The sequence below is a fragment of the Hetaerina americana genome, unplaced genomic scaffold, assembly GCF_022747635.1.
Source record: "Hetaerina americana unplaced genomic scaffold, ioHetAmer1.1.p SCAF_5, whole genome shotgun sequence".
In the NCBI taxonomy this organism is placed as follows: domain Eukaryota; kingdom Metazoa; phylum Arthropoda; class Insecta; order Odonata; family Calopterygidae; genus Hetaerina; species Hetaerina americana.
The window spans coordinates 89049435-89070908 of NW_027287095.1; the positions used below are offsets into that span (position 1 = coordinate 89049435).

Sequence of the window (21474 nt, forward strand, 5' to 3'; positions counted from 1 at the left end):
GTGCCCTCTCTCTTCGTCACTGTTTCTTGAACATTGACGTATTATATTAATAAAGTTTTTTAAAATGTTTGTATGATGTGTAAACAGCCCATTTTTGCTTAAATCCCTGTAGTTAAAAACATCCACTTTTACCGGATGGTGTATAGATTGTTTTTTATGGTTATTTTGTAGGCCCTCTATTCTATTTATTGTAAAAAAACGTTAATGTTGGATCATAATCATTATTACTCCCCGTTACCGTCTTAAATGCTGCCTGCAGAAATTTGATGTTTCCTCTATCGAAACTCAGTTTTTCTAAAATGAGTATATTAAAAAAATATTCGGAGCAATCATGTTTTAAATTTTGCGATAATCTATGGATATTTTCTCAGTTAATCAATTTAATTTACATAGGCAACCTAAATTTAATATTCCTAGAGGGTGATTCATGTCTGAAGACAAATATATCAAGTAAACAAATGATTTTTGGTGCTGTATTCCTTGAAATATTTCCGTTATCTGCGTCGTAACAATCTGAAAAATCCTCCATTATAATATTCATCCAGTTCTTTGACAATTATCTCATAATGGAAAAGAATCTTTATGCTGAAAATTTAGAGAAACGAATATCGTTTGCGAGGTACATGTTCGACTGAGGTAAAATGATATGTGGAATGAAGGCCCCATGAGGTTGTTGAATGATTCAGCAATAAAATGACTTGGTAGCAAATATGGCCGTAACTGTAATTTTTACATTGCTGACTGACAAAAGGCCTTGAACTGATTAAAATAGTTTAAAATGGATCATTCCTTTATAAGTATCGAAGTTCACTTCAATTTAACACACTTATAGAAACTCACGAATTTTAAATAACTTATCTGTACCTTTATAAAACGTACAATAAGAGTTTTTTTAGCGATACATAAATGAAACTCTCTCTAAGAAAGTCCAATGCCAGTCAAGTCATCCGCATGGGTTCCTTAGCGTTAAGCAGTGGTAACCGCTCGGCTCCTTTCAGCCGAACATTCGCCAGCTCTGCTTAATCATGTCCGCCGCCTTCTCCGCTATCATGATGGTGGGTGCATTGGTGTTTCCACTGGGCACCGTCGGCATCACGGAGGCGTCCGCCACCCGCAGGCCCCGCACTCCGTGGACGCGCAGCCTCTCGTCCACCACGGCCCCCGCGTCGCCCTCGGGTGCCATCTTGGCCGTCCCCACCAAGTGGCACACGGATATTGTCCGCCTCCTCAGGGCGCACTCCCAGTACCTGTCTCCGAACCCTGGCACGCCCTCGCAACCTCGGACCTTGTTTCTCGAGAGCCTCACGCCTATTGCGGCCAGCGGGCCGGTCCTCGATAACCTCAAGGCCGTCCTGACCCCGGCCAGCACCACGTCTACGTCCCACCTGTCCGACAGGTACCGCGTGTCGATGATCGGGGGGTCCCTCGGGTCCAGGCTGGCCAATCTGACGGTTCCTCTGCTCCGCGGCCTCAGCACGACCGGTATCATGTTGAAGTCCCTGTCGACGTCCCTGTACTCACAGGTTATGTTGGCTCCAGCTCGCCCGCAGAGTCTGTCGGAGAAGAACATCTGGACGTCCGGGAAATCCCAGTTGTTGGTCCGGGAGGCCACGTAGGCGACCGTCTGGGAGAGGCCGGTGCTGGTCAAAGGTCCCTTTCGTCCTAGGAGGAACGCCGCCCCCATCTCCGGGCCGCTCACCGGTTCCGTCTCGGCTCGCGTCGTGAAGGGCACTTCCACTCCGACGTGGTCCTGGAGGTTGTCTCCGACCCTCAGGTCCCGCACGACCGGAACGCCCATGGACCTGAGGTGCTCCGCGGGTCCGATTCCCGAAAGCATAAGTATCTGTGGCGTCGCTATGGTTCCTGCGGATAGGATAACTTCCTTGCTGACGTAAACATCTCGCGTGAACCCGTTAGCGTCCAGGTACCTGACTCCCGTGGCTATGTTCCCATCGAACAGTATCTTCGTCGCGAGTGTGTGGCGGAGGACGTGAAGATTTTTGCGATCCCTGACGGGTTGTAGGAAAGCCCTTGCTGCGCTGAAACGCGTTCCGTTGCTGGTGGTGGCTTGGGCCATGAAAAACCCCTGCTGCCATCTCCCGTTCGGATCCGAATTCACCCTGTAGCCCATCTCTCCGCCTGCGTCCACTATTGCTCTTGACAAACTGGAGTGATTACGAAATTTCTCCACCTGCAGAATGAATGGATTCCATTAATTTAAAGGATATTTATGTTTATTGCTATTCTTATCTTGTCCAAGTGCGGAAATAATTGTGATAATGTTTCTACCAATGCATGCGGTTACTTGCTTAATTTGTTTTGTCATAACTTCCAAAGGCTATGTTTGTTTCATTGTTTAGTACACGCCTCACTAACATGGGGCATTGGGAGACATATGAAGGAAAAATATAAATGAAGGAAGGCATCCGAACTTACGCAGTTGATCGCTGGTTGCTTGCGCGCCTTACAGTTTGATTGAAACCTCGCTTAATCCCACAGTGAGACCGTGACGGAATAAGGTAATGAAGGTGGCTGGCATGGCGAATGCACATGAGTGAGGAATAATACAAACTTTGCAAATTCACATAAACGTTTTGGTGAATTTACAAAGTTTGTCTTATTCTTCACGATAAATGTTCAAAAGGTTGTCCCTTTTACCATTGAAATGCGCATGAGTCTTTTAAACCTGGTATACGTTTACCGATCTTGCTCCAGACCGCTTAATCTGCGTGCTGCGGGTCGTCCTTACTCGTACAACGGTATTGACAAGTGTTCGAAATGAGGCGAATTACGCATTCATTCATGGACCGGATAAAATTTCCATATTAACACGTTATTTCAAACATATCATCATAGCATAATTAAAAAAATGTATTTTCTTAGATTAAGAATGACTATTTTTGATGATATCATATTTCTAATTAAAATCAGGGAGCTATATTTATAACCAACGCAGTAATGAACCAAATGAATGAAAGGTTGGCTAAATAGGTGATGGTAGAGCATGCCTAGTACTAAGCCCAACGGGGTGTGAAATTCACACATTAACAGAGTAGGGCCTTAGGGGGGCCAAACATCGCATAGCTTAGTTAGTAGAGGAGCTGAGGGCGTCCAGATGCACCACTGGATTCGGGCCCAATGTCCAATGCTCTACCCAACGTATTACCACGTCTCTTATGTCAACAAGCATTTACGTGTATACTATTTTGGTATTCATCTATTTACAACTCGTGAGGAATATTCATGCTAAGTTTCTATGCTTGTTAATAAAGATGTGTCGGATTTCAGTTTGTCTTTTGTTAGGAGTGGAAATGAAATGTAACGTTGCATAGACTGTTTCCATCCAAAACTTACCCTAACCGGTAGACTACCAAGAACACGAGTAATAATAATTGCATTCGATTCTTTATTTTTATAACCGTGTGTTTTTATAATTTAATTATTTCTTTAATAACAGCGTACTTTCATAATTAAAACGGGAAACCTTATTAAGAAAATAAATCAATAAATTTAATATTTGAAATATCAAGAAAGTGTAAGTGTATATTTAATGTACTTGGTAGTAGAACGAATGTTATTCTATTAAAATAAAACATTTTTTTTCGGATTTTCACAGAAAATAATTCTTTAAACTATTTAAAGTTGACCCTTGCGCACAATGGGTGTCATTTATGATGAGTAAATTGAGTCTTCTAGGGTTTGAAAATTATTAATGAAAAAGACATATTCGTTCGCTCGTCTTCTCTAGTTTTTCGATGTACAAGTCCTTTGTATTACGTATTCCCAACGTTTCAAAACGCATTATTTCACCACCGGTCTTGTCGCATGCCTTATTTTTTAGTCTCTAGGGTGTTGGCATGAGGAGCATCTTGAGGTCACTTGGTTATTGTTTTCTGTGGTGATGATGGCGTAAACTTTTTCGAAAATGTTAAGTTTTTCAATAATTATAATGTGAACGCTGCGAAGGGTCTACTTGTCTCGGTTTCTCGATTGACTGCGTCCGATGCCATTGCAATTTTATATTTTCGTGCTCTTTATGCGTTATAAAGCTTCAAGAAGAGCCAATGATGCGGGGGATGGGAAGCAGCGGAGACATTTCCTCCTTCACGAGGAAGAGGAAAATCTTCATTCGCAAGCAACTTAAGTCACGCGAATGCCATTTCTTCTCTGTGTATTTTCTCACCCACCTGTGCGCGTCGCGGAATTCGAAAGACGAATCGGCGTAATTCAATGCTATCGGCACGTATTGAGTAAACCTTTCGCCTCGCCTTGTCTTTTATATTATATATTGCCGAGTGTTGCGTAAGAAACCTGGGGTGTCTTGCCCGCCGCCATATCATTTAGATCCTATTTGGTCCGGTATTTTCATCGGCATTCCGGCGCGATGCGAGAAGGATGGGGTGAAGATTAACCACCATAAAACCGAAGTAGTGAGATTCTTATGAAGAGGAAAGGATAAGTTGAACATTAAAGCGAGTAGGTAGTGAATTTAGGGGCAATTTTAGTATATCATGGCTAAGTTCACTTATTTCAGTAGTAATTTGGATGGAAATAGGAATAGTATTAGGGACGTATGGAGAAGACTTGCGATGCTTAAGAAGTGCTTGCGAGAATGGCATTGATGAAGTTAAGAGTTATAGAAAATATCGGCGAAGACTTGAAAATAGGGCGTAGCTATGGATTGTTCTGAAACTTGGACTCTTAAGGGACTGAGGATGAGCTTAAATTAGAAACTTCAAGATGTGGTTATGGATAAGGTAAATTGGGAAGAAAAACAATGGTAAACAGGGGGAGAAAAACAATGAAGAAGTTTTAAAATATGTTGGAATAAGAGATGGAGTTCTTTGGGGAAATGTGAATAAGGCAGAATCAGTGAGCGGAAAAAATGTTTGGAGGTATTGGGATATTAGAGGCTTGTATGATTTTTTGGTTTTGCTTGCGGTTTTTTTTTCTTTTATAAATTACGGGTGTTGTCCTAACACCCCCCGCCGCACGCCCTTGCGGCGGCTTGCGGGGTATTAAGTAGATGTAGATGTAGACTGTAGGGAGAGTGTTGAGTTAGAGAGATGGAGAAGGAGAGAATGGGTTTCCTGGGAGACTATAAAAGGTATTTAGATGTGAAGAAAGGAACAATGCTCCTGATAGAATGAACTGCTGAACAATGCTGGTAGAACGTAGTAATTTAATAGATGCTGACCAAAACCTACCTTGAATAAATAGTTACACGAGTAGGTAGATTCTCGCGGACTTGGTGTATTATCCTTTTTTGTTTGATTTTGTGTGGAAACACACGTCAGGAAAGAAATTGAATCGAGAATAAGCCTAAAAAAAAGTAGGTAAACTATATTGCGTCGCCATCTTTCATTCGTAAACCAATGAGTTTTGGGGTTGGCTGATGACCCGAACAGAAATCTCGTCCGCCCTGCATTCCCCAAAATCTCAATCTGAATCCGCCCACATTAAATCAACTAGTAAACTTTAAGCGATGGCTTAATAGAAACCAAAAGTCTTTTATTCGAATTAAGTCATAAAATATTACGTGCTTGAGTATGGGAGTTAAAATATCATCGAATCACTAAAAAAAATACAAAAAACTTACCACAATGTCTGCCTTCTATTCGTCAAAATTGTTTTTAGGAATATGTATGTGAATGTCAGCTTTCACCTGGATGTTTAAGCATTCAAAATGCATATGGGCTCCAGGAATCGTGAAGCGAGACCGTTGGGGGTGCGCGGTTATGTAACTATGGAAAAGTGTGAAAAGTGAGCCATTTATTCAGTGGTGGTACGGTGTATTTTTGAAGTTGCTTCCTTTTAGCTCTCCCCATATGTCTCATTAGCAATCCACGCTCATATCGTTTCGCTATCCGTGATGCTAAATAGTAACGTGCGTGTATCCGCTCGGGTGGTGCCCGCTGCCCGTGTCTCACCTTAAGGAGGCCGTGATACGAGTGGTAGTCCCGCTCCACGGCTCCCGGCTCCTGGTTGCCCTCCGACTTGAGGAAGTAGGGCAGGATGTCGCCGTAGGACCAGCCGCGGTTACCCGCCGCCGCCCAGGCGTCGTAGTCCCTCCGGTTGCCCCTCATGTACTTCATTCGGTTGATGACGCTGGAGCCCCCCAGGGCCTTCCCCCGCGGGATGGGGCACCGGCGGCCATCGTAGGCGAGGCACGCCGTCGACTGCGGAGTCGAGCGATACGCCCAGTCCACTTCGGAGTTCCATAGTGTCTCCACGAGCCCTGGGACCCTCGCGTTGGGCGGCTCGTCGCCTCCGGCTTCCAGCAGAAGGATCTGTCGTGAAGAAGTTTCGTCATCATTTGAAAAAGGATTTCAGCGATTCAGAATATTATTATAAAGATTTTTCACTTCGTCATTTAATTTTTTCGTTATTAGTCACATCAACAGCCATTTAAGTTGATGAATGTCAATTTCATTATCCATTCAGTCTTAATTACGTAGGTTCACTCCTTTTTTATGTTGCAATTCTGCCGCCGTTGGCTCTTTTTTCTCTTCGAACCGAAGTGTGTGTGGCCAAAATGGTTCCTAGAATTGTCCCGTTGATAACTTCAATGCTTCTGAGGTTATTAAAATTTCGAAAACAAACATTTATTGACTCTTTTGGATTGAATTTAATTCATAATGTTATAGTTACATTTGCCGATCTCGAATTTCATCGTTAGAAAAAGTAAACCCTGTGGTTTATGTGGAAAGGTTTATGTGGAAAGGCGAAGTATTTTAAATTTAATTTCAATATGAAGAATTTCCACCAAGTGACGCGAGAAACTGTTTCATTTATTAGAAATAGTGTTATCTAATACGTTTTTTAACTATTAATCATGTACTCGACCACATCTCTCTTTTGTTTTTTACGTTATTGAATTAGAAGTAGAATTTAATTAATTCGAAAGGCATCCTGACAATGGTATTAATTTTCTTGCGCTAACTTTTCTTTTCAAAGGATAAGACTGGATTGAATAAAATGCACTTATCGCAAAAAAACTGCGCAGGTGTATTGCCAAGGAATAAGTAATCGAGTCTTAGAATCTAGGCCGTTTCATAACTTATTCCTCATTGACGAAGGGAATCTTTTCCTTTTTCCAATAATTGTTGAGTTGTTAATACTTCGTGTCAAGATGATCTAAAGTAACCCTAGCCACCTCTTTAAGCGAATTCTCCTTATTGATGTAACCCAATGATCTCATGCCCTTTCCACCTTCACCCCACGGTAGTGCTTTGATTTGTCATCTCTTTTTCTTGCGTTAAAAACACTGACAACAGGAGTATTGTGTGAGCACACGCTCGCAAGTTTCTCGGTCGGAATTTCTCCATAAAATGCCTGCTATTTGGGGTGTAGCGTACATTTTTGCGCTGATTTAAGGCGTCGCGTGACCGCGATCTTCAGCGCTCATTTATATATCAATTCATGGTTAAAATCGTTATATGCGGTATTGAACAAACTTTGTACGCTTTGTGAAGTGACCTTTTTGCGTAAAAACATGTGGCGTAAGCTCCCGAATCATTTTGTCTCTAATTATCGGGGGACCATTATTTCCTTTAAAACGGACATATTCTTATAATTTCAGTTGTCTAAATAATGGGTGTAGTTAATATTCATATTTTACCGAGAAATCATTATTAACCCTTCATATTTAAATATTTCTTTTATATTCCTTTTTATTCTTTTCAATAAACACTGCGATAGACGGAAGAATGTTGGCCTAGCTAGTTGCAGTGAGAAAGTGAGCATGTTGGACGTAATGAAGGGAAGGAGAATGTATATGGAGTCCAAATTTTGTTCTCCCTGCTATGTGATGTGTTGAAATATTTAGTATCGTATTAGGTGGGCCCTTCGAAGTGTAGACGTGCTTAGTTCCGCATTAATCACGAAACTATGTTGACCAGTACACAATTATTCGTTCGAAGGTTTCCGCGGCGATGAGTAGGTGATTTCCACATTTTTCGGGCTGCGTCCGCGTATGTCGTTTAAAAGTACAACAGTTTCGCCAGCTATCCTGCTGGCGTCCTCAGGTCAAGGATGCCTTGACCTGAGGACGCCAGCAGGATAGCTGGCGAAACTGTTGTACTTTTAAACGACATACGCGGACGCAGCCCGAAAAATGTGGAAATCACAGTACACAATTATTTATTAAAGTACATCGTTAACAGCAAAGTCCTGGAATGAATTACGAGGGTCATCCGGAAAGTAGTACCCGTTCGTGCCGCATGAAGTGCTGACGACGCGAGTAGCCGCTGGACGAGGTCAGATAGCTTCAGTGGCTTGTCTGCCTTCTCTGAGCCAAGTTGCGTGACGCTAGCATTGCCTGTGTTGTTTGTGTGATTGTTTACAATGTTTAAATAAATTGAGAACGCCGCCAGTTGTGAAGTGAGGGCAGTGATTAAATTCCTCAATGCAAGAAACGTTCGCCCATGTGATATTCATCGCCAATTAAAGGAGGTGTATGGAGACAATGTAATGGACGAGTCGTCTGTTCGGCGGTGGTGTCGCAACTTCAACATGGGGAGGGGGAACACACACGACGATGAGCGTTCGGAGAGACCGTCTGTCATTACAGACCAACTGGTGAGCTCAGTTGACGAATTCGTGAGGAACGATCGGCGCGTCACAATTGATGACATCTGTGAGCATTTTCCCAATGTTTCTCGAACAATTGTTCATGAAATTGTTAAACACCATCTGCATTATGCAAAAATTTGTGCAAGATGGGTCCCTCGCGTATCTCAATGAGCTGGCGGCGAAGGACTATGCAGCAGGAATACAGAAACTTGTCACACGTTATGACAAATGCCTTAATTTGCTTGGAGATTATGTTGAGAAGTAGTTTAAAGTATCCTCTTTCAAATAAAAGTTTTTATGTTTGTTAATATTTACTTTTGTGTCTTTATTTCACGAACGGGTACTACTTTCCGGATGACCCTCTTATATTAATTCGATCCGATATGTTCAGCGCCTAGGATCAGAGCTCGAATCCTGGCGAGCGATGGCGGTTTTTCAATGGTGTTTCCCGATCTCTACTGGATTATTATTTGGAGAACGTCAAATACAACACTCCTTCCAACGTGTGGGGGTTTAATTTGGAACTTGGGGGACATCTCACAGCCCTTCGTTAAGACTACAATTGATTTCGACGAGTTTTCCCTTTACGTTTCCTCTTTTCCCCAAAATTCTTACCCTTACCAGTTTCTCCCCTTACGTTTTAGTACCTCACCCAAACAATGATAATCCTTCTCCCGATCCAAGTCGAAAGCTCTAAGTCAAACGCTTGATGCCCCATTTATGCGCCCACAAATGCTCGAACGAAATTTTAAATATCGATTCCCATGTAAAAAAAACCCTTAAGATACTCAATGTTTCCTTTGGACCCTGAGTGTGCTCCCATTGAGAGACTACCTCCGTGTCTTCCTCTGCTTCCTTCCCAACCAAGTAATCACGTGATAACATGGGATCTTATTAATCCAGTCTTCGTCATCTTACCCAAATACGATCTTTCTTTACTAACTTGCTTCTTTCAGCGTTTCACCCACCCCGCCCAAAGGACGCTACTAGTAGACGAAATACTTTTTAATTATGCTATTCCTAAAAAAAATATCTGAGTGGCTCCTGGAAAATATAAGCGGACTTTCGCAAGGTAGAGCGGGGTAGTTCGTTTTGCCGGTGGAGTGAAGTGTCTCCTGGGTCTTTAAGGCGCGGGGAAACGGTCAGTCACGTCACGGGGCCGGTCTCTTTCCTCCCTGACCTGCTCATCGCTTGACATAAGTGTTACCCAGGATATCTCGCGTAATGACCTCCGCAGCTGGTAACCAAACGCGTCACTCGGGAGTCGATCCTTCAATCTTCGGAAACCAAGTGCTTAATCCGTTTGGTGTTCCCTTTGTCAGCTGCACTGGAATTGGGATATTCGACGTTTCGCGTAAAATTATGATGCTTACATTTCCATGAATATTTTTTCGCTCTCAAACCATTGTGAAAACGAAATCGAATGCTAAAATCGAGCTACATTCCTAAAATAAAAAATTTTATACCAAGTCAAAACTGATACATTTTTCCGTGCATTGAAAAAAGTTCGATGCTAAATAAAAGAAAAAAAAGCAAATATTCAATAAATGGGATTTATTAAAGAATACACTGATTTTCCACACAGAGTATTTTTATTACGACCTAGGTTTTGTTACAGCGTAAAATCTTCAGGTAAAAACCCTGAAGATGTTACGCTGCACGCTTCAGGTAAAAACCTGAAGTTGTAAGGCTGAAAAACGTTTTTACCTTAGGTTTTTATTATGCTGTAACGAAACCGAGGTCGTGATAAAAATACTCTACGTGGAAAGGCAAAGTGTCTTCTTTCATCATGACGTAGTTCCACCAATGTTACGCCTGAAACTGTGTTCAATAGGAAAAAAATGAATAAATAAAAAAATAAATGGGAAATATTAATTATATTATCCTCTCCAAAATTCTTACATAACGGTGTTGAGAAATTAAAATATACGAGGTTATCGTAGGGATTGATTGCACAGAATACACTTTCAAGATGTTAAAGGTACAATAAATTTTACTAATTTAAGAATAGGGAAGGAAATCACCTATTCTCTTCTCCAGAATGTTACATATGCGTAGTGATCAGTGCTGCTATAATACAGAGGCATAGTGGGTGAGTGCTTACGGAACCAGCTGTCGATGCAGTGGGTGTGGGACGCGCACCCCCGCCCTCCCCTCTCCCCCTCCAACTCACTCCCACCCCATCTCCCCACTCACCCTCCACTCGTGGTTCTCGCTGAGCCGGTTGGCCAGGACGCAGCCCGCCGATCCGCCGCCCACGATCACGAAGTCGTACCGCTCCCGCGGGTGCGGCTCCTGGCGCGGCATCTCCTCGGGGTCGACGAGGGCACACTGCGCCCGCAAGAGCGCCTGCACAAGTCCCGCGACGAGGAGGGCGGGGCAAGAGCCCCCTCCGCCCCACACGCCCTCCGCTCCGGGGGCAGCCGTCCCGAAGTCCATCGTCCGCTCGCGGAAGGGAGTCACGTCCTCCACGGGGCCGAGATGAAGCCAATTGCCCTGAGGTCTTAAGCGAAAGCCATGGATTTCGCCGTTAGTTTATTCTATCAATTGCTGGATGCACTTGCTGAGGAATTTTAGCGACAATGGTGAAAACATTGAAATAAATTATGCAACAATTTTCATAGTGTGTACAGCTTCAGGTACCAAGGTTACGTGAACTTATTACGGATATCGTTGGTAGGGAAAACATTTGCTGAATCGTACGGTGAGGGATATATTATTCATGATTGAGTATGGTATATTTTGCTTGTTTATGTTCTACTCTGAGAGCTCAAAATTACAAAAAAAAACATTTTTGTCAAATCTTTCTTAATTCCTCGTCGGGTACCGCCAAGCATCGCGCACCGTACGGTTTCGCGTTAACGGTGATCTAACTAGTAACATTTCTTGCGGTAACGGTACTTTCTGCATGGTAATGGTATTTCAATTTCACGCGAATGTTCTTTTTGCAAACGCTGTAAGAGAACTCATTAGATTTAAAAAATGGTGCGTAACCATTCATCCCATTGGTCTTAAATCCCGGCGCATGACATTTTATAATACTGTGGCAGATAAAAGTTTATCCCAAGAACTTAGTCTCGTCGCAAGTTCATAACAATTTTAAATATGAATTTCTTTCTTTCAACTCCACTTCAACTATGTGCTATGTCTGGGAAATTAAGAGCAGTTCATGAATCTGTATTATTCCACAGATCGATTTTAATTTAAGCATATGACCTCAGTTGTTTAATGTGAATACATTGCTAGGCATAATTTTAAATGTTGAATTTGTTGTGAGACTTTGTATTTTCTAACTATCATACTATATTCTGGGATATATTAATAGTATACACGTCGTTAATTATTCGTCCATCAGATTGTCAGTGTCACGCAATGACAAGTATGGGTATTTTTTGGTGTCTAAAGAAATCTCAAATTTCTGTATGTTAATTATTTTTAAACGAAAAGGCCATTCATTCGGTTTATTTCGAATATAAAGGCGCGCGGAATGCAATATTTTTCATATCTGCCCGAATCGGAGAAATTTTGAGATACCTCTGCTTAAAATCCGGACTCATCCGTGGAACACGCTGTGTATTCATGCCGTAGGGTTGCCCCTTAATTGTAAAAATATAATCGGTATCTGGCGTACGCTTGGTCCACGGAACGTTTATAACTATATCTGACCTTATAGCCAATCAAGTAACTTGAGCGTCGAATCCCAAAATCATTACCAACGGATACAGCACTCCTTCACGTTCAGTTGGAATCTTGGAAATTTTAATTTTTTAAAGTCCTGGATGAAAATGTTTCCTTAGTTTTTCTAAACGTGTCTATTGTCCAATAAAATGGCATTTACATTGAAAACGGAAATGTGTACTATAAAACAGGTTACTCCTGGAGGCTAAGCCGTATTCTTTTCATCGACGTAGCAAACAATCTTCCAAAAAGTTCAATTGTCCCATGTCCGCTTGAGAAGAGCCTCTCTATCTAGTCTATCATAGATTCGTGATACCTTAATGATCTATTGATTTCTGTCTGATATTGGATTGAATATGACTATATATATATATATATATTTTTTTTTTAAAGGAGAATTTATTTAATGCAATATTTGGAGAAACACGTCATATTTTTAACTGCCCAAATTTTTTTAATTATATTCTACCGCACAAACACATGAAGTGTTTTTTATGTGTGTGGGTGTGTGTGTATATATATAGTATATACATATATATATACATATATATACATATATATATATACATACATATATATACATATATATATATATATATATATATATATATATATATATATATATATATATATATGCTTTCCTAGACTTAACACGGAAGTGCCGAAGAAAATACGTGTGAGTGTTCTTTTTTTGTGTTTCTATATTGTGTGTTACTGTATATATATATATATATATATATATATATATATATATATATATATATATATATATATATATATATATATATACATATATATAAATATACATATATATATATATATAAATAAATATGAATAGACATGTATATATATATAAATAAATATGAACAGATATGTATATATAAATATATATATATATACATATCTGTGTGTGTGTGTGTGTGTATAACACGTGAAAGGACACTCGTATATTAGATTGTTTGAGCTTTCGGCCTTCTTCAGGTCAGACTCATTCTGTAAAGCCTATTCACGAGTTATTGCTGGACATCGACGCTGCACGCAATATTTAGTCATTAATTTTCATAAGTCATGTTATTTGGAATAAAGTAAGTCTGAAAAAAAGTAAATCTGAAGCTTTCAAGGCACTGAAAATGTTTCAAGAGATTTCCTCGAGACGTATTGATTTTTTCAATAGCTATGTTATGCGTTCAGTTTCCCAAATCAACTCAATCCTTAATTTAGTTACAGAACCAATAATTCTTCTTCGCGCCGTGTGGCAGACTAAGGTAATGGCCGGAAGCGGTCATTGTGAACTCACCGTGCTTCTCGAGTAGAAGATATTCCCCCGGCAGGATTCGGCTTCGTGCGACTCGTCCCAACCGATGGCAGTGTCACACTGATGGGCTCCCGAGAGAACCGAAAGGGTGCCTATTTAAATAAATGCGCTCTGAGCGTCTGTCATAAGTGTTTCTGATGACATTCATTAATTTGTTGGCGCCGGGCGATGTTAATGAAATATTTGGCACTCTTGAGACGCCGCCCCTGGCCCCACTCCCTCTTCTTAACTCTCCCTCGCTTCGTTCGAAGTTGCTTGAGGGGGGCCCGGTTGATCCGCACCTCTCCCCCCTTTCCCTTCGAGGGCTCAATGACACTTCGCTAACGACATGCGTACCTGCTTCCCTTCTATCCTCTTTCCTATATACACTAATTCGTGCATAAGCCCCTCTTCCCAAACTTTCTCCCCTCTCCTAGGCGTCCACTTGAAGAGTCCTCAGGTTTAAATTACACAGACGGAAATGAACTTTCACTCGCGTCGCGGCGTCAAAGGTGCAGACAGACGCACTTTAGGAATAGGGGAGGGAAGGTCCGTCTTCACGGGGAAGACTAATAAGAATGAATTATCGAAATCCTTTGTTCCATGACTCTGGAAGTTGATCACTGTCGCCTCGTTAATTGATGGAAAACTCGTTTAAATACACGCAATAGGTGGCGTTATATTCGGTGGTGATTTGCGTCGTCTAATTCTAATGTGTACTTGATGCGCTAAACGGACAATTATGTAACTTAAATATAATATGTATAGGGTCATTGTAAATATGGCATCGTTATCCTGGTTTATTTTCCGTCGTAATATATACCAAAATTCGTTTGGAGCTGGAATCAAACTGATTGTCATTCATTTCGTCATGACTTCTAACACGTGCGTCATAAGGTACGTGTACTCTTACGTAGTGCTGTTATTTGGGCAGTCTATAGCTTTCCATTTATATCAGTGCATTTAATTGAATATATAAAAATTAAATATCCATTATCTTTTTAATACGAGGGAAAAAATGGGCTCGGAGATGAGGAATATGAACCTAGAGAAAATGTTTATAAAACTGATATGTGCTGGGAGTATTAATCTTGACTTCCTTATTTCACGCAAAAGGGTTGCCAAAACTGACCTTCTGCTGACGCCGTGTGAAAAATGACGCGCGAAAGGTATTTCATTAAATATGCATTTATTTTCTTAATTATGAATAAAAAGTTTCGATAGATTGTAAAAAGTGTTAGTTAATCCAGATGAAAGGTGATTTTGCTGAAATCATAGTATTAAATGCTTTTACTTGATTATTCATTTGAATGGTTTTCATCATCTTTTATAAATATGGAATTTTTATCGAAAATAATTTATTAACGATATGGCTAAGGCATGAGCGTTTGATTCTTGTTTCACAAATGAAAAGGTGTTCCAATCATGGTAATTAATTCATTATCAGAGAAATTACCTTCAATTTTGCTCCTGCGTGCCAGTCGCCGGGCTCCGCGATTCTCCTGATGTCTCCTAAGAAACTGCGGTAGTTGCCACGGCAGTAACTTAATATCCGTTAACATGCAACAACTTCAAAGTGTTAAAACAAGGTTATTGATATGTAACAATTTCAAAGTGTAAGATTTTTACACTTTGAAATTGTTACATGTCTCTGATTTCTGGTCTCATGTACTTAAATATAGAGTAATTACCATTTGGTCAGTTCAATTTTACTATGTATATATTTAAAAAAATTAATTATTCAGATTCATAAAATATTGTTTTATGAAAAAGTTAATATTAAATGCATCCTTTCCATTTTAATGTATTCATTTATATATATAATGACATTCATATTTAATTATTGATTTTGGAGAACATAATGGAACATTATTCATTAAACAAATGGAAAATCGCTCTGTTATTTTGATTTTGATTATATGATCATGAGTTATTTTAGCGGTTCTTCAGCGACTAAGTTGATAATTTAATCTTTAAGATAAATACGTTCAAGCTTTCTTCTCAGATGTGTTTCAGCGGTTCCGTTGCTCCGGAATAAATGTCGAGTAATGCGTGTGATGGGGCTGGCATCTTAAATTAGTGTGGTCTTCTTATGCACCCTCATGTCCGAAATTTTTATTGTTTGCACTCTATGCTACCGAATAGACTAATCACAGCACAGCACTCCCAACCATTACTCCTGCAGGAACCCCGGAGTATGTGAAAATTGTATTTACAGTTGAAACTAATTATTTTACTAACTAATTATAGTGTAGGCGAGTTTAAAGATAGAAAGAAAGGGAGCAGTTTTTAAATATTTTAATCTTTATCCCTACTTTGTTGGTAGCAGTTATACTCCTATCCATACCACAAACTGAAAGCACACCTGCATAGTGTTGGGGACAAGGTTGGTATTTTTTAAATCTCCGTCCCTTCTTGGTTCGTGGCTGCGCAACTGCAGTCCATGCTACAAAGTGAAGGAACACCTGCATGATGTGAAATGTTTTCACTTTAGCTGTTGCTTTGTCCATTTGGGATTTTTTGACTAGGGGTGCCATATGAAGAGCAAAATATGTGGAGAGGTAGAGTGTGCCGTTAAGATTTGTGCGATGGGAGCAAGACATGTACACCTGCAGTTACAACGTTTGATAATCAGCGTCTATTTCCTTAAAATATAAATAAATATCCTGTTTCCCTCCCCTCTTGTAAATCCCTTTTCTCTTTAGGCAACTTTAATCTAAAGATTTTATTTCTGTTAAATGCCGTAGCAGGTGTATCACACCTAACGAATTCGGAAAAGACTCGGAAACCTTTGGTTGAGCTATTGCTTCAAAGTGACTTTTCCAACTCTTCTCTAAAATGTCGAAGAATTTTACTTTGCTATGTTTCAAATCATTGGGCGGCAAATAAATATATGATTCACCAAGAGATCCAGGCAAGATGAACACAACTACATCAATACGAATTCGAGTAACAATATCATATTATAATATATTTCACCACGCCAGGAGCGTATGACTTAGTGTTACCAAATTGTGCGTTCTTTTATGGCATTTGACGTAGGATGATGAAGTAGGATGTAGCTTCTGGGAGATTCCTGAGAACGTGCATCCAACCTTGTTGATTGCAAACACCCCTTGTGGCACATGTTTTTCGTAGTTGCTACCATATTCAGTTCTACCAAGTCTCTACCCTCAACCTTGACGTCATCCCCTTCTTACCACTCCTGCGGTTTCTTAGCGTTCTCCTTGCTTGCACATCCTCCAGCACCCCTTCACTTCTTCAGCACCCCCTCACGAATATTCACCTGCGCCTCTTCACTTTCATTCAACAACATCCTCTCTTCCCGCAATGACACATCCAACAATATTTTGTTTACGTTGTCTCTCCAACTTAAATATTAATTCCCCGACGTACCCACACCAAGAACACTCACCACACCACATTCACTCTATTCCTCTTTCCACAGAGATTTGGAGTTTGACACTTGCAATAACTTCAAATATATATTAATATGTTGTCTCCTTCGTATATCCAGCCAACATATTCACTCCTCGCCGTAAATTAAATGTCTCACTCCATTCTTCACCTGTATTCTATTCCACCTGGATTTATTCGATCCGTCAATTCTATCCAAACTACCAGTTTGATGGTTTAAATACAGTGGACAAAGCAAATCGTGTGCTTGTAAAGATGCATTCGTATCCATTGTGTAATTTACTGTGTCTTATTTAGTTAATTAAGTCATTCAACAATAAAATTAAACCCATTCTGCAAAATGCATTATTTTTTCTCTTTTATTTACGTATAAATTGATTACTTTTATTTCTTTGCATATTCAATAAAATTGGCTCTCTAAGATGGTAAAAGTTTGGTTTTCTAATGCAAACCTCTTCTAAATAAACGCGTAGAAATTCATGGAGAATTTATGCTATTTTTTTACCGGTTCCGTAAAATAATCTTCAATTAAAATTGTTTACTGTTATAATTGTGTAATGCATATTATATGTTAAGTACTTTAAACTTAACTGACTCAACTTAGCAATAGAACTTCCAAAGTAGGATATGAAGTTATTCATGGAAGCACTGGTCAGGTCGGTCCGAATTCAAGTTTTTCCTTTTTTGTGTGCCCAGCACTTTATTAACATAGATATTAATACATTTTTATTGGTATTCTACTGTTTAAGGTAGGTTTTGGGTGAACAAAGGCGACACATTTCTTTCCTCTCCCATCAAAACGCAACATTACTGCACAAGTATTTCTTCAATGACACATACTTCCTTCTTCCCTTCATCCCGTCCAACATTCCTTTTATTTTGCCAACTCTTTCTCACTTGTCTAACGCCCTCCCCTTTATCATTGTCGTTAACATCTCATATACAACCAAATTGCTGTCCATCCATGTTTCCTGCCTCCCATGGATTTCTGTCAGCATCCCCCTCTCCACCATGTCACTCTTCCTCGTTTGTTTTCCCATAGTATGTTCATTTAAAATGTTCATCTTTCTCCACAGCCACTTTTTAAATGTCTCCAATCTATGCCTTTTTATCTTACTTCAACGATTATGTCTTTACGCCATGCAATGCCACGCTCTGTATAAAAGTGTTTTACGAATCGTTTCTTAACATCCTTACCCGATGTCCCTGACGTCGATTCTCTCCTTCTTGTGAAAGATTCTTTGCCATACGCAATTCTTCTTCATATATCCATATTACTTGGATCGTTTTTCCGCAATAAATCCTAAGATAGATAACCCGTTCCACCTGCTCTAGGTTTTGTTCTTTTATCTAAGCCTCCATATTTCTCAAAAAGCTCTTGCCAGTTGTTTTTCCCACGTGCGTTGATTCTCATCCCATGTCGCACTTTGGTTTTATAATGCCTTCAGCCAGACTAGTAAGAGATACGGCACATACTTGGTCGGCTGGCTCACTTAAGCCTGATCATCCAGATTTGTTAATACTTATATTTTCCACGGGTGCAAAAAATAGTTTAGTGCTAAAAAAAGAACCCCTTTTATGAGACCGTCTAAGCATTTGAGTAAGTACTCATCTTGGGGGCTAAAGCGCCGTGGATTTCGCATTTATTTCACTGATGTATGAAAGTCAAGAATATATTTTATTGAGCAGTTAAATGTTGCTTTATCAAGTGGAATAGTGGCAGTTACCCCGGTGCTATGGGTGCTTGACTCAAAAATTTCTTGAAATATTATTTGGACTAAAACTATATTTTCTCCTTATTATATTTTTTAATTATTTGTATAATGATGTTAATGCTCAGTTTTTCGTCAAATCAGTATTCAGGTACACTTCTTTTAAAGATAATATTTACAATATACGGATAATCGTATTGCGTATTTTTAGAAAGAAATTCGAGGTATATAATTCTTTATGTTTTTCATAATTATTTCAAATAATGACTCCGTCTTGACCCTAATATTATTTCAGTGGTTGTGCTTCATACCCGTGACTTTGGTCCCGCAATTAGGATTTCCCGCATTTATTTAAAACTAGAATACTTATACACCAAAATACAAATAGAGAGAGATAATGGTTTGAGGTGTCACTTTGTGGAAGCGATTCACATCGGGAAAGAAATTACTTTGTTCTTCCACTTATATTTTATTTAACACGACCTAGGCTTCGACTTACAAAGTCATCATCAGTTGATGATGACTTAGTAAGTATAATAAGAACGAAGTATTTTCTTTTCCGATATAGAGAGATGTTTACGCGTGCTTTTCAGCAAGTCCCTTTGAGATCACATTCCATCCTTCAGTGCGTCTTCCTTGATCATGTCCGCCGCCTTCTCCGCCACCATAATCACGGGGGCATTCGTGTTCGCCGTCGGGATATTTGGCATGATCGAGGTATCTGATACCCGTAGTCCCCTGACTCCATACACTCGCAGTCTGCTGTCCACGACTGCTTCTGGATCCGTCGGAGGCCCCATCTTGGCCGTGCCTGAGAAATGCCAGATGGTTGAAGAAGTCTGCCTGGCAGCGCACTTCCAGTACTCTTCGGAGGGATACTCAAGATCGGCACAGGCAGGGAATTTATTTGGGTTCAACCTACACCCATGAGCTTTCATGACCTTTGTCTCGCAGAGCATGACCCCAAATTTGGCTCCGTCGGCGAGCGTGTCCAGGTCTCTCGGATCGGAGAAGTAGTTTGGCCGAACCTCGGGTTGATCCATGGGGTCAGCACTCCGGAGCTGCACGGTGCCCCTGGAGTAGGGCCTCATCAGGGTGGGGATTATCCCGAAGGCTTGTTGATTGAGTATTGGGGTGAAAACGCTGTTATAGAACTCATCGGAGATTCCTTCAAGTGCCTTCAGGAGAGAGCCTCCGTCATTGTTCTCGGTTATAGATTTAGAATAAAGACCGATGTCTGGCCAATCCATGCTGACATTCGAATATTTGCTTGGAAGAAATGCGTACATTTCGGCTGCTCCAAGACTCATTAATATGCCAGTGTTTCTGAGGACAAAGTCGAGGAACGTCGTCACGGGGTTAATTCTCAGCAACACCGTCGTTATCGCATCATCCACGAGGAACAGAATGCCTCCGATACCGACGTGATCCTGAAGATTTTTGCCCACCGGTAGATCAGAGATGACATCTATTCCTTTGTCTCGGAGGTGCTGCGCTGGTCCTACGCCGGATAGCATCAATACCTGTGGTGTTTTCAGAGCACCAGCCGTCACGATCGCCTCTCTCCGAACTCGCACTCTACGTCGTCGGCCCGACTTATCGAACTCCACACCGGTAACCCTCTTCGTTGTCTTGTCGATTAGTATCCGTCTAACGTTTGAATTCAAACTTATGTGGAGGTTTGGCCTGTTCCTAACTGGGCGCAGGAACGCCTTGGCGGTACTGCAGCGGAATCCATTTCTCATAGTGCACTGAGATCTAACTAATGCAGTTTGTGAATCGCCGTTGATGTCTATGTTCGTGGGGATTCCAAGCTCGTCGGCAGCTCGCACCAACCTGTCGGTGACGGGAGCGTAGAAACGAGGAACCTCAACGGTTAGAGGACCTTCGGTTCCGTGGTATGGAGAATTTCTGTATCCTTGGATCGTCATGCCCTCAGACTTCTTGAAGTACGGCAGGACGTCGTCGTACGACCAGCCTTCGTTACCTTGGGCAGCCCACGAATCGTAATCCCTGCGATTTCCTCTCACGTAGACCATTCCGTTCAATACGCTATTGCCACCCAGGAGCTTACCCTGAGGGAAATAACAGCGGCCGCCAGTCATGGCTCGGCAGTAGCCGGGGTCATACTCGGCATCAATTTGCCAGTCTCTTTCCGTCCTGACATTACCCCCAGCCAAGGCAGGTACGTCCGAGAACACGGTCTCTCCTGGGCCTGCTTCCAACAGAAGAACCTTCCATCTAGATATTTCTGAGAGCCTGGATGCCATCACCGCACCGGAGGAACCTCCTCCTATTACAACGAAGTCATAGCTGTCCAACAAACGAGGGCCGATGTCCTTTGGTCGATTTTGTCTGTCGACTATATCGGTGCGGAAAATGAAAAGTGACACTTCAATAAGGGTTACCGCCAGCATAGAAAGTTGACTTAATTGCATGAATCCCAGGTTGAATGGTAACCTTTGTCTTATGCTGTTAAGGAAGTCCATGATGAATTATCCTGCAACGGGAAAAATTTTAATTATTACAAAATCTCCAGAAATGATACAAACCCCGCACAGATAATCCAACTTGGAAAACTGTTCCAAAATTCAAATGTAAAATATTTTTCAAATTCACTCGCAATTTTAGGACTGCTTTCCTTTGCGAATTACCTATAGATAACAATAGATTTTATTCGCTCCTATATTTAGTGTCAGCAATGCGTCAAAAAAACAGGAAAAATTAGAGTTCGTGGCTACGGCAACTTTTCAGCAATTTTTTTTAAATGTATCACTACTACTGGTGGTTGATCTTTGG

General features: G+C 40.9%; 3 protein-coding genes across 3 annotated transcripts; all 3 read right to left on the bottom strand.

Annotated features, from left to right (window-relative positions):
• Window positions 1-994: 994 nt before the first annotated feature.
• LOC139694154 (glucose dehydrogenase [FAD, quinone]-like) lies at window positions 995-11013 on the bottom strand. The gene is made up of 3 exons (XM_071592584.1): window positions 10771-11013; window positions 5931-6290; window positions 995-2191 (listed from the first exon to the last, which is right to left on the bottom strand). Exons 1-3 carry the CDS (start codon window positions 11011-11013, stop codon window positions 995-997), a joined length of 1800 nt encoding a protein of 599 aa, XP_071448685.1.
• A 7717-nt stretch (window positions 11014-18730) lies between these two features.
• On the bottom strand, window positions 18731-20192 carry LOC139694155 (glucose dehydrogenase [FAD, quinone]-like). The gene has a single exon (XM_071592585.1). It carries the CDS (start codon window positions 20190-20192, stop codon window positions 19284-19286), a length of 909 nt encoding a protein of 302 aa, XP_071448686.1. The 3' UTR covers window positions 18731-19283.
• A 79-nt stretch (window positions 20193-20271) lies between these two features.
• Window positions 20272-21164, bottom strand: LOC139694156 (glucose dehydrogenase [FAD, quinone]-like). Its single transcript, XM_071592586.1, has 2 exons — window positions 20373-21164; window positions 20272-20325 (listed from the first exon to the last, which is right to left on the bottom strand). The coding sequence occupies exons 1-2, from the start codon at window positions 21162-21164 to the stop codon at window positions 20272-20274; spliced, it is 846 nt and encodes a 281-aa protein (XP_071448687.1).
• Window positions 21165-21474: the final 310 nt, after the last annotated feature.

What these genes read in the sequence shown, in the direction of transcription:
- LOC139694155 (XM_071592585.1), bottom strand. Translation starts at nt 20,192, where the DNA reads ATGCTATCCGGCGTAGGACCAGCGCAGCACCTCCGAGACAAAGGAATA.
- LOC139694154 (XM_071592584.1), bottom strand. Translation starts at nt 11,013, where the DNA reads ATGGACTTCGGGACGGCTGCCCCCGGAGCGGAGGGCGTGTGGGGCGGA. An exon ending in GCGAGAACCACGAGTGGAGG is followed by an intron (nt 6,291 to 10,770) that starts GTGAGTGGGGAG and finishes TCTTCACGACAG; the next exon opens with ATCCTTCTGCTGGAAGCCGG. An exon ending in CGTATCACGGCCTCCTTAAG is followed by an intron (nt 2,192 to 5,930) that starts GTGAGACACGGG and finishes TTCATTCTGCAG; the next exon opens with GTGGAGAAATTTCGTAATCA.
- LOC139694156 (XM_071592586.1), bottom strand. Translation starts at nt 21,164, where the DNA reads ATGGACTTCCTTAACAGCATAAGACAAAGGTTACCATTCAACCTGGGA. An exon ending in CCAAGGCGTTCCTGCGCCCA is followed by an intron (nt 20,326 to 20,372) that starts GTTAGGAACAGG and finishes TTCAAACGTTAG; the next exon opens with ACGGATACTAATCGACAAGA.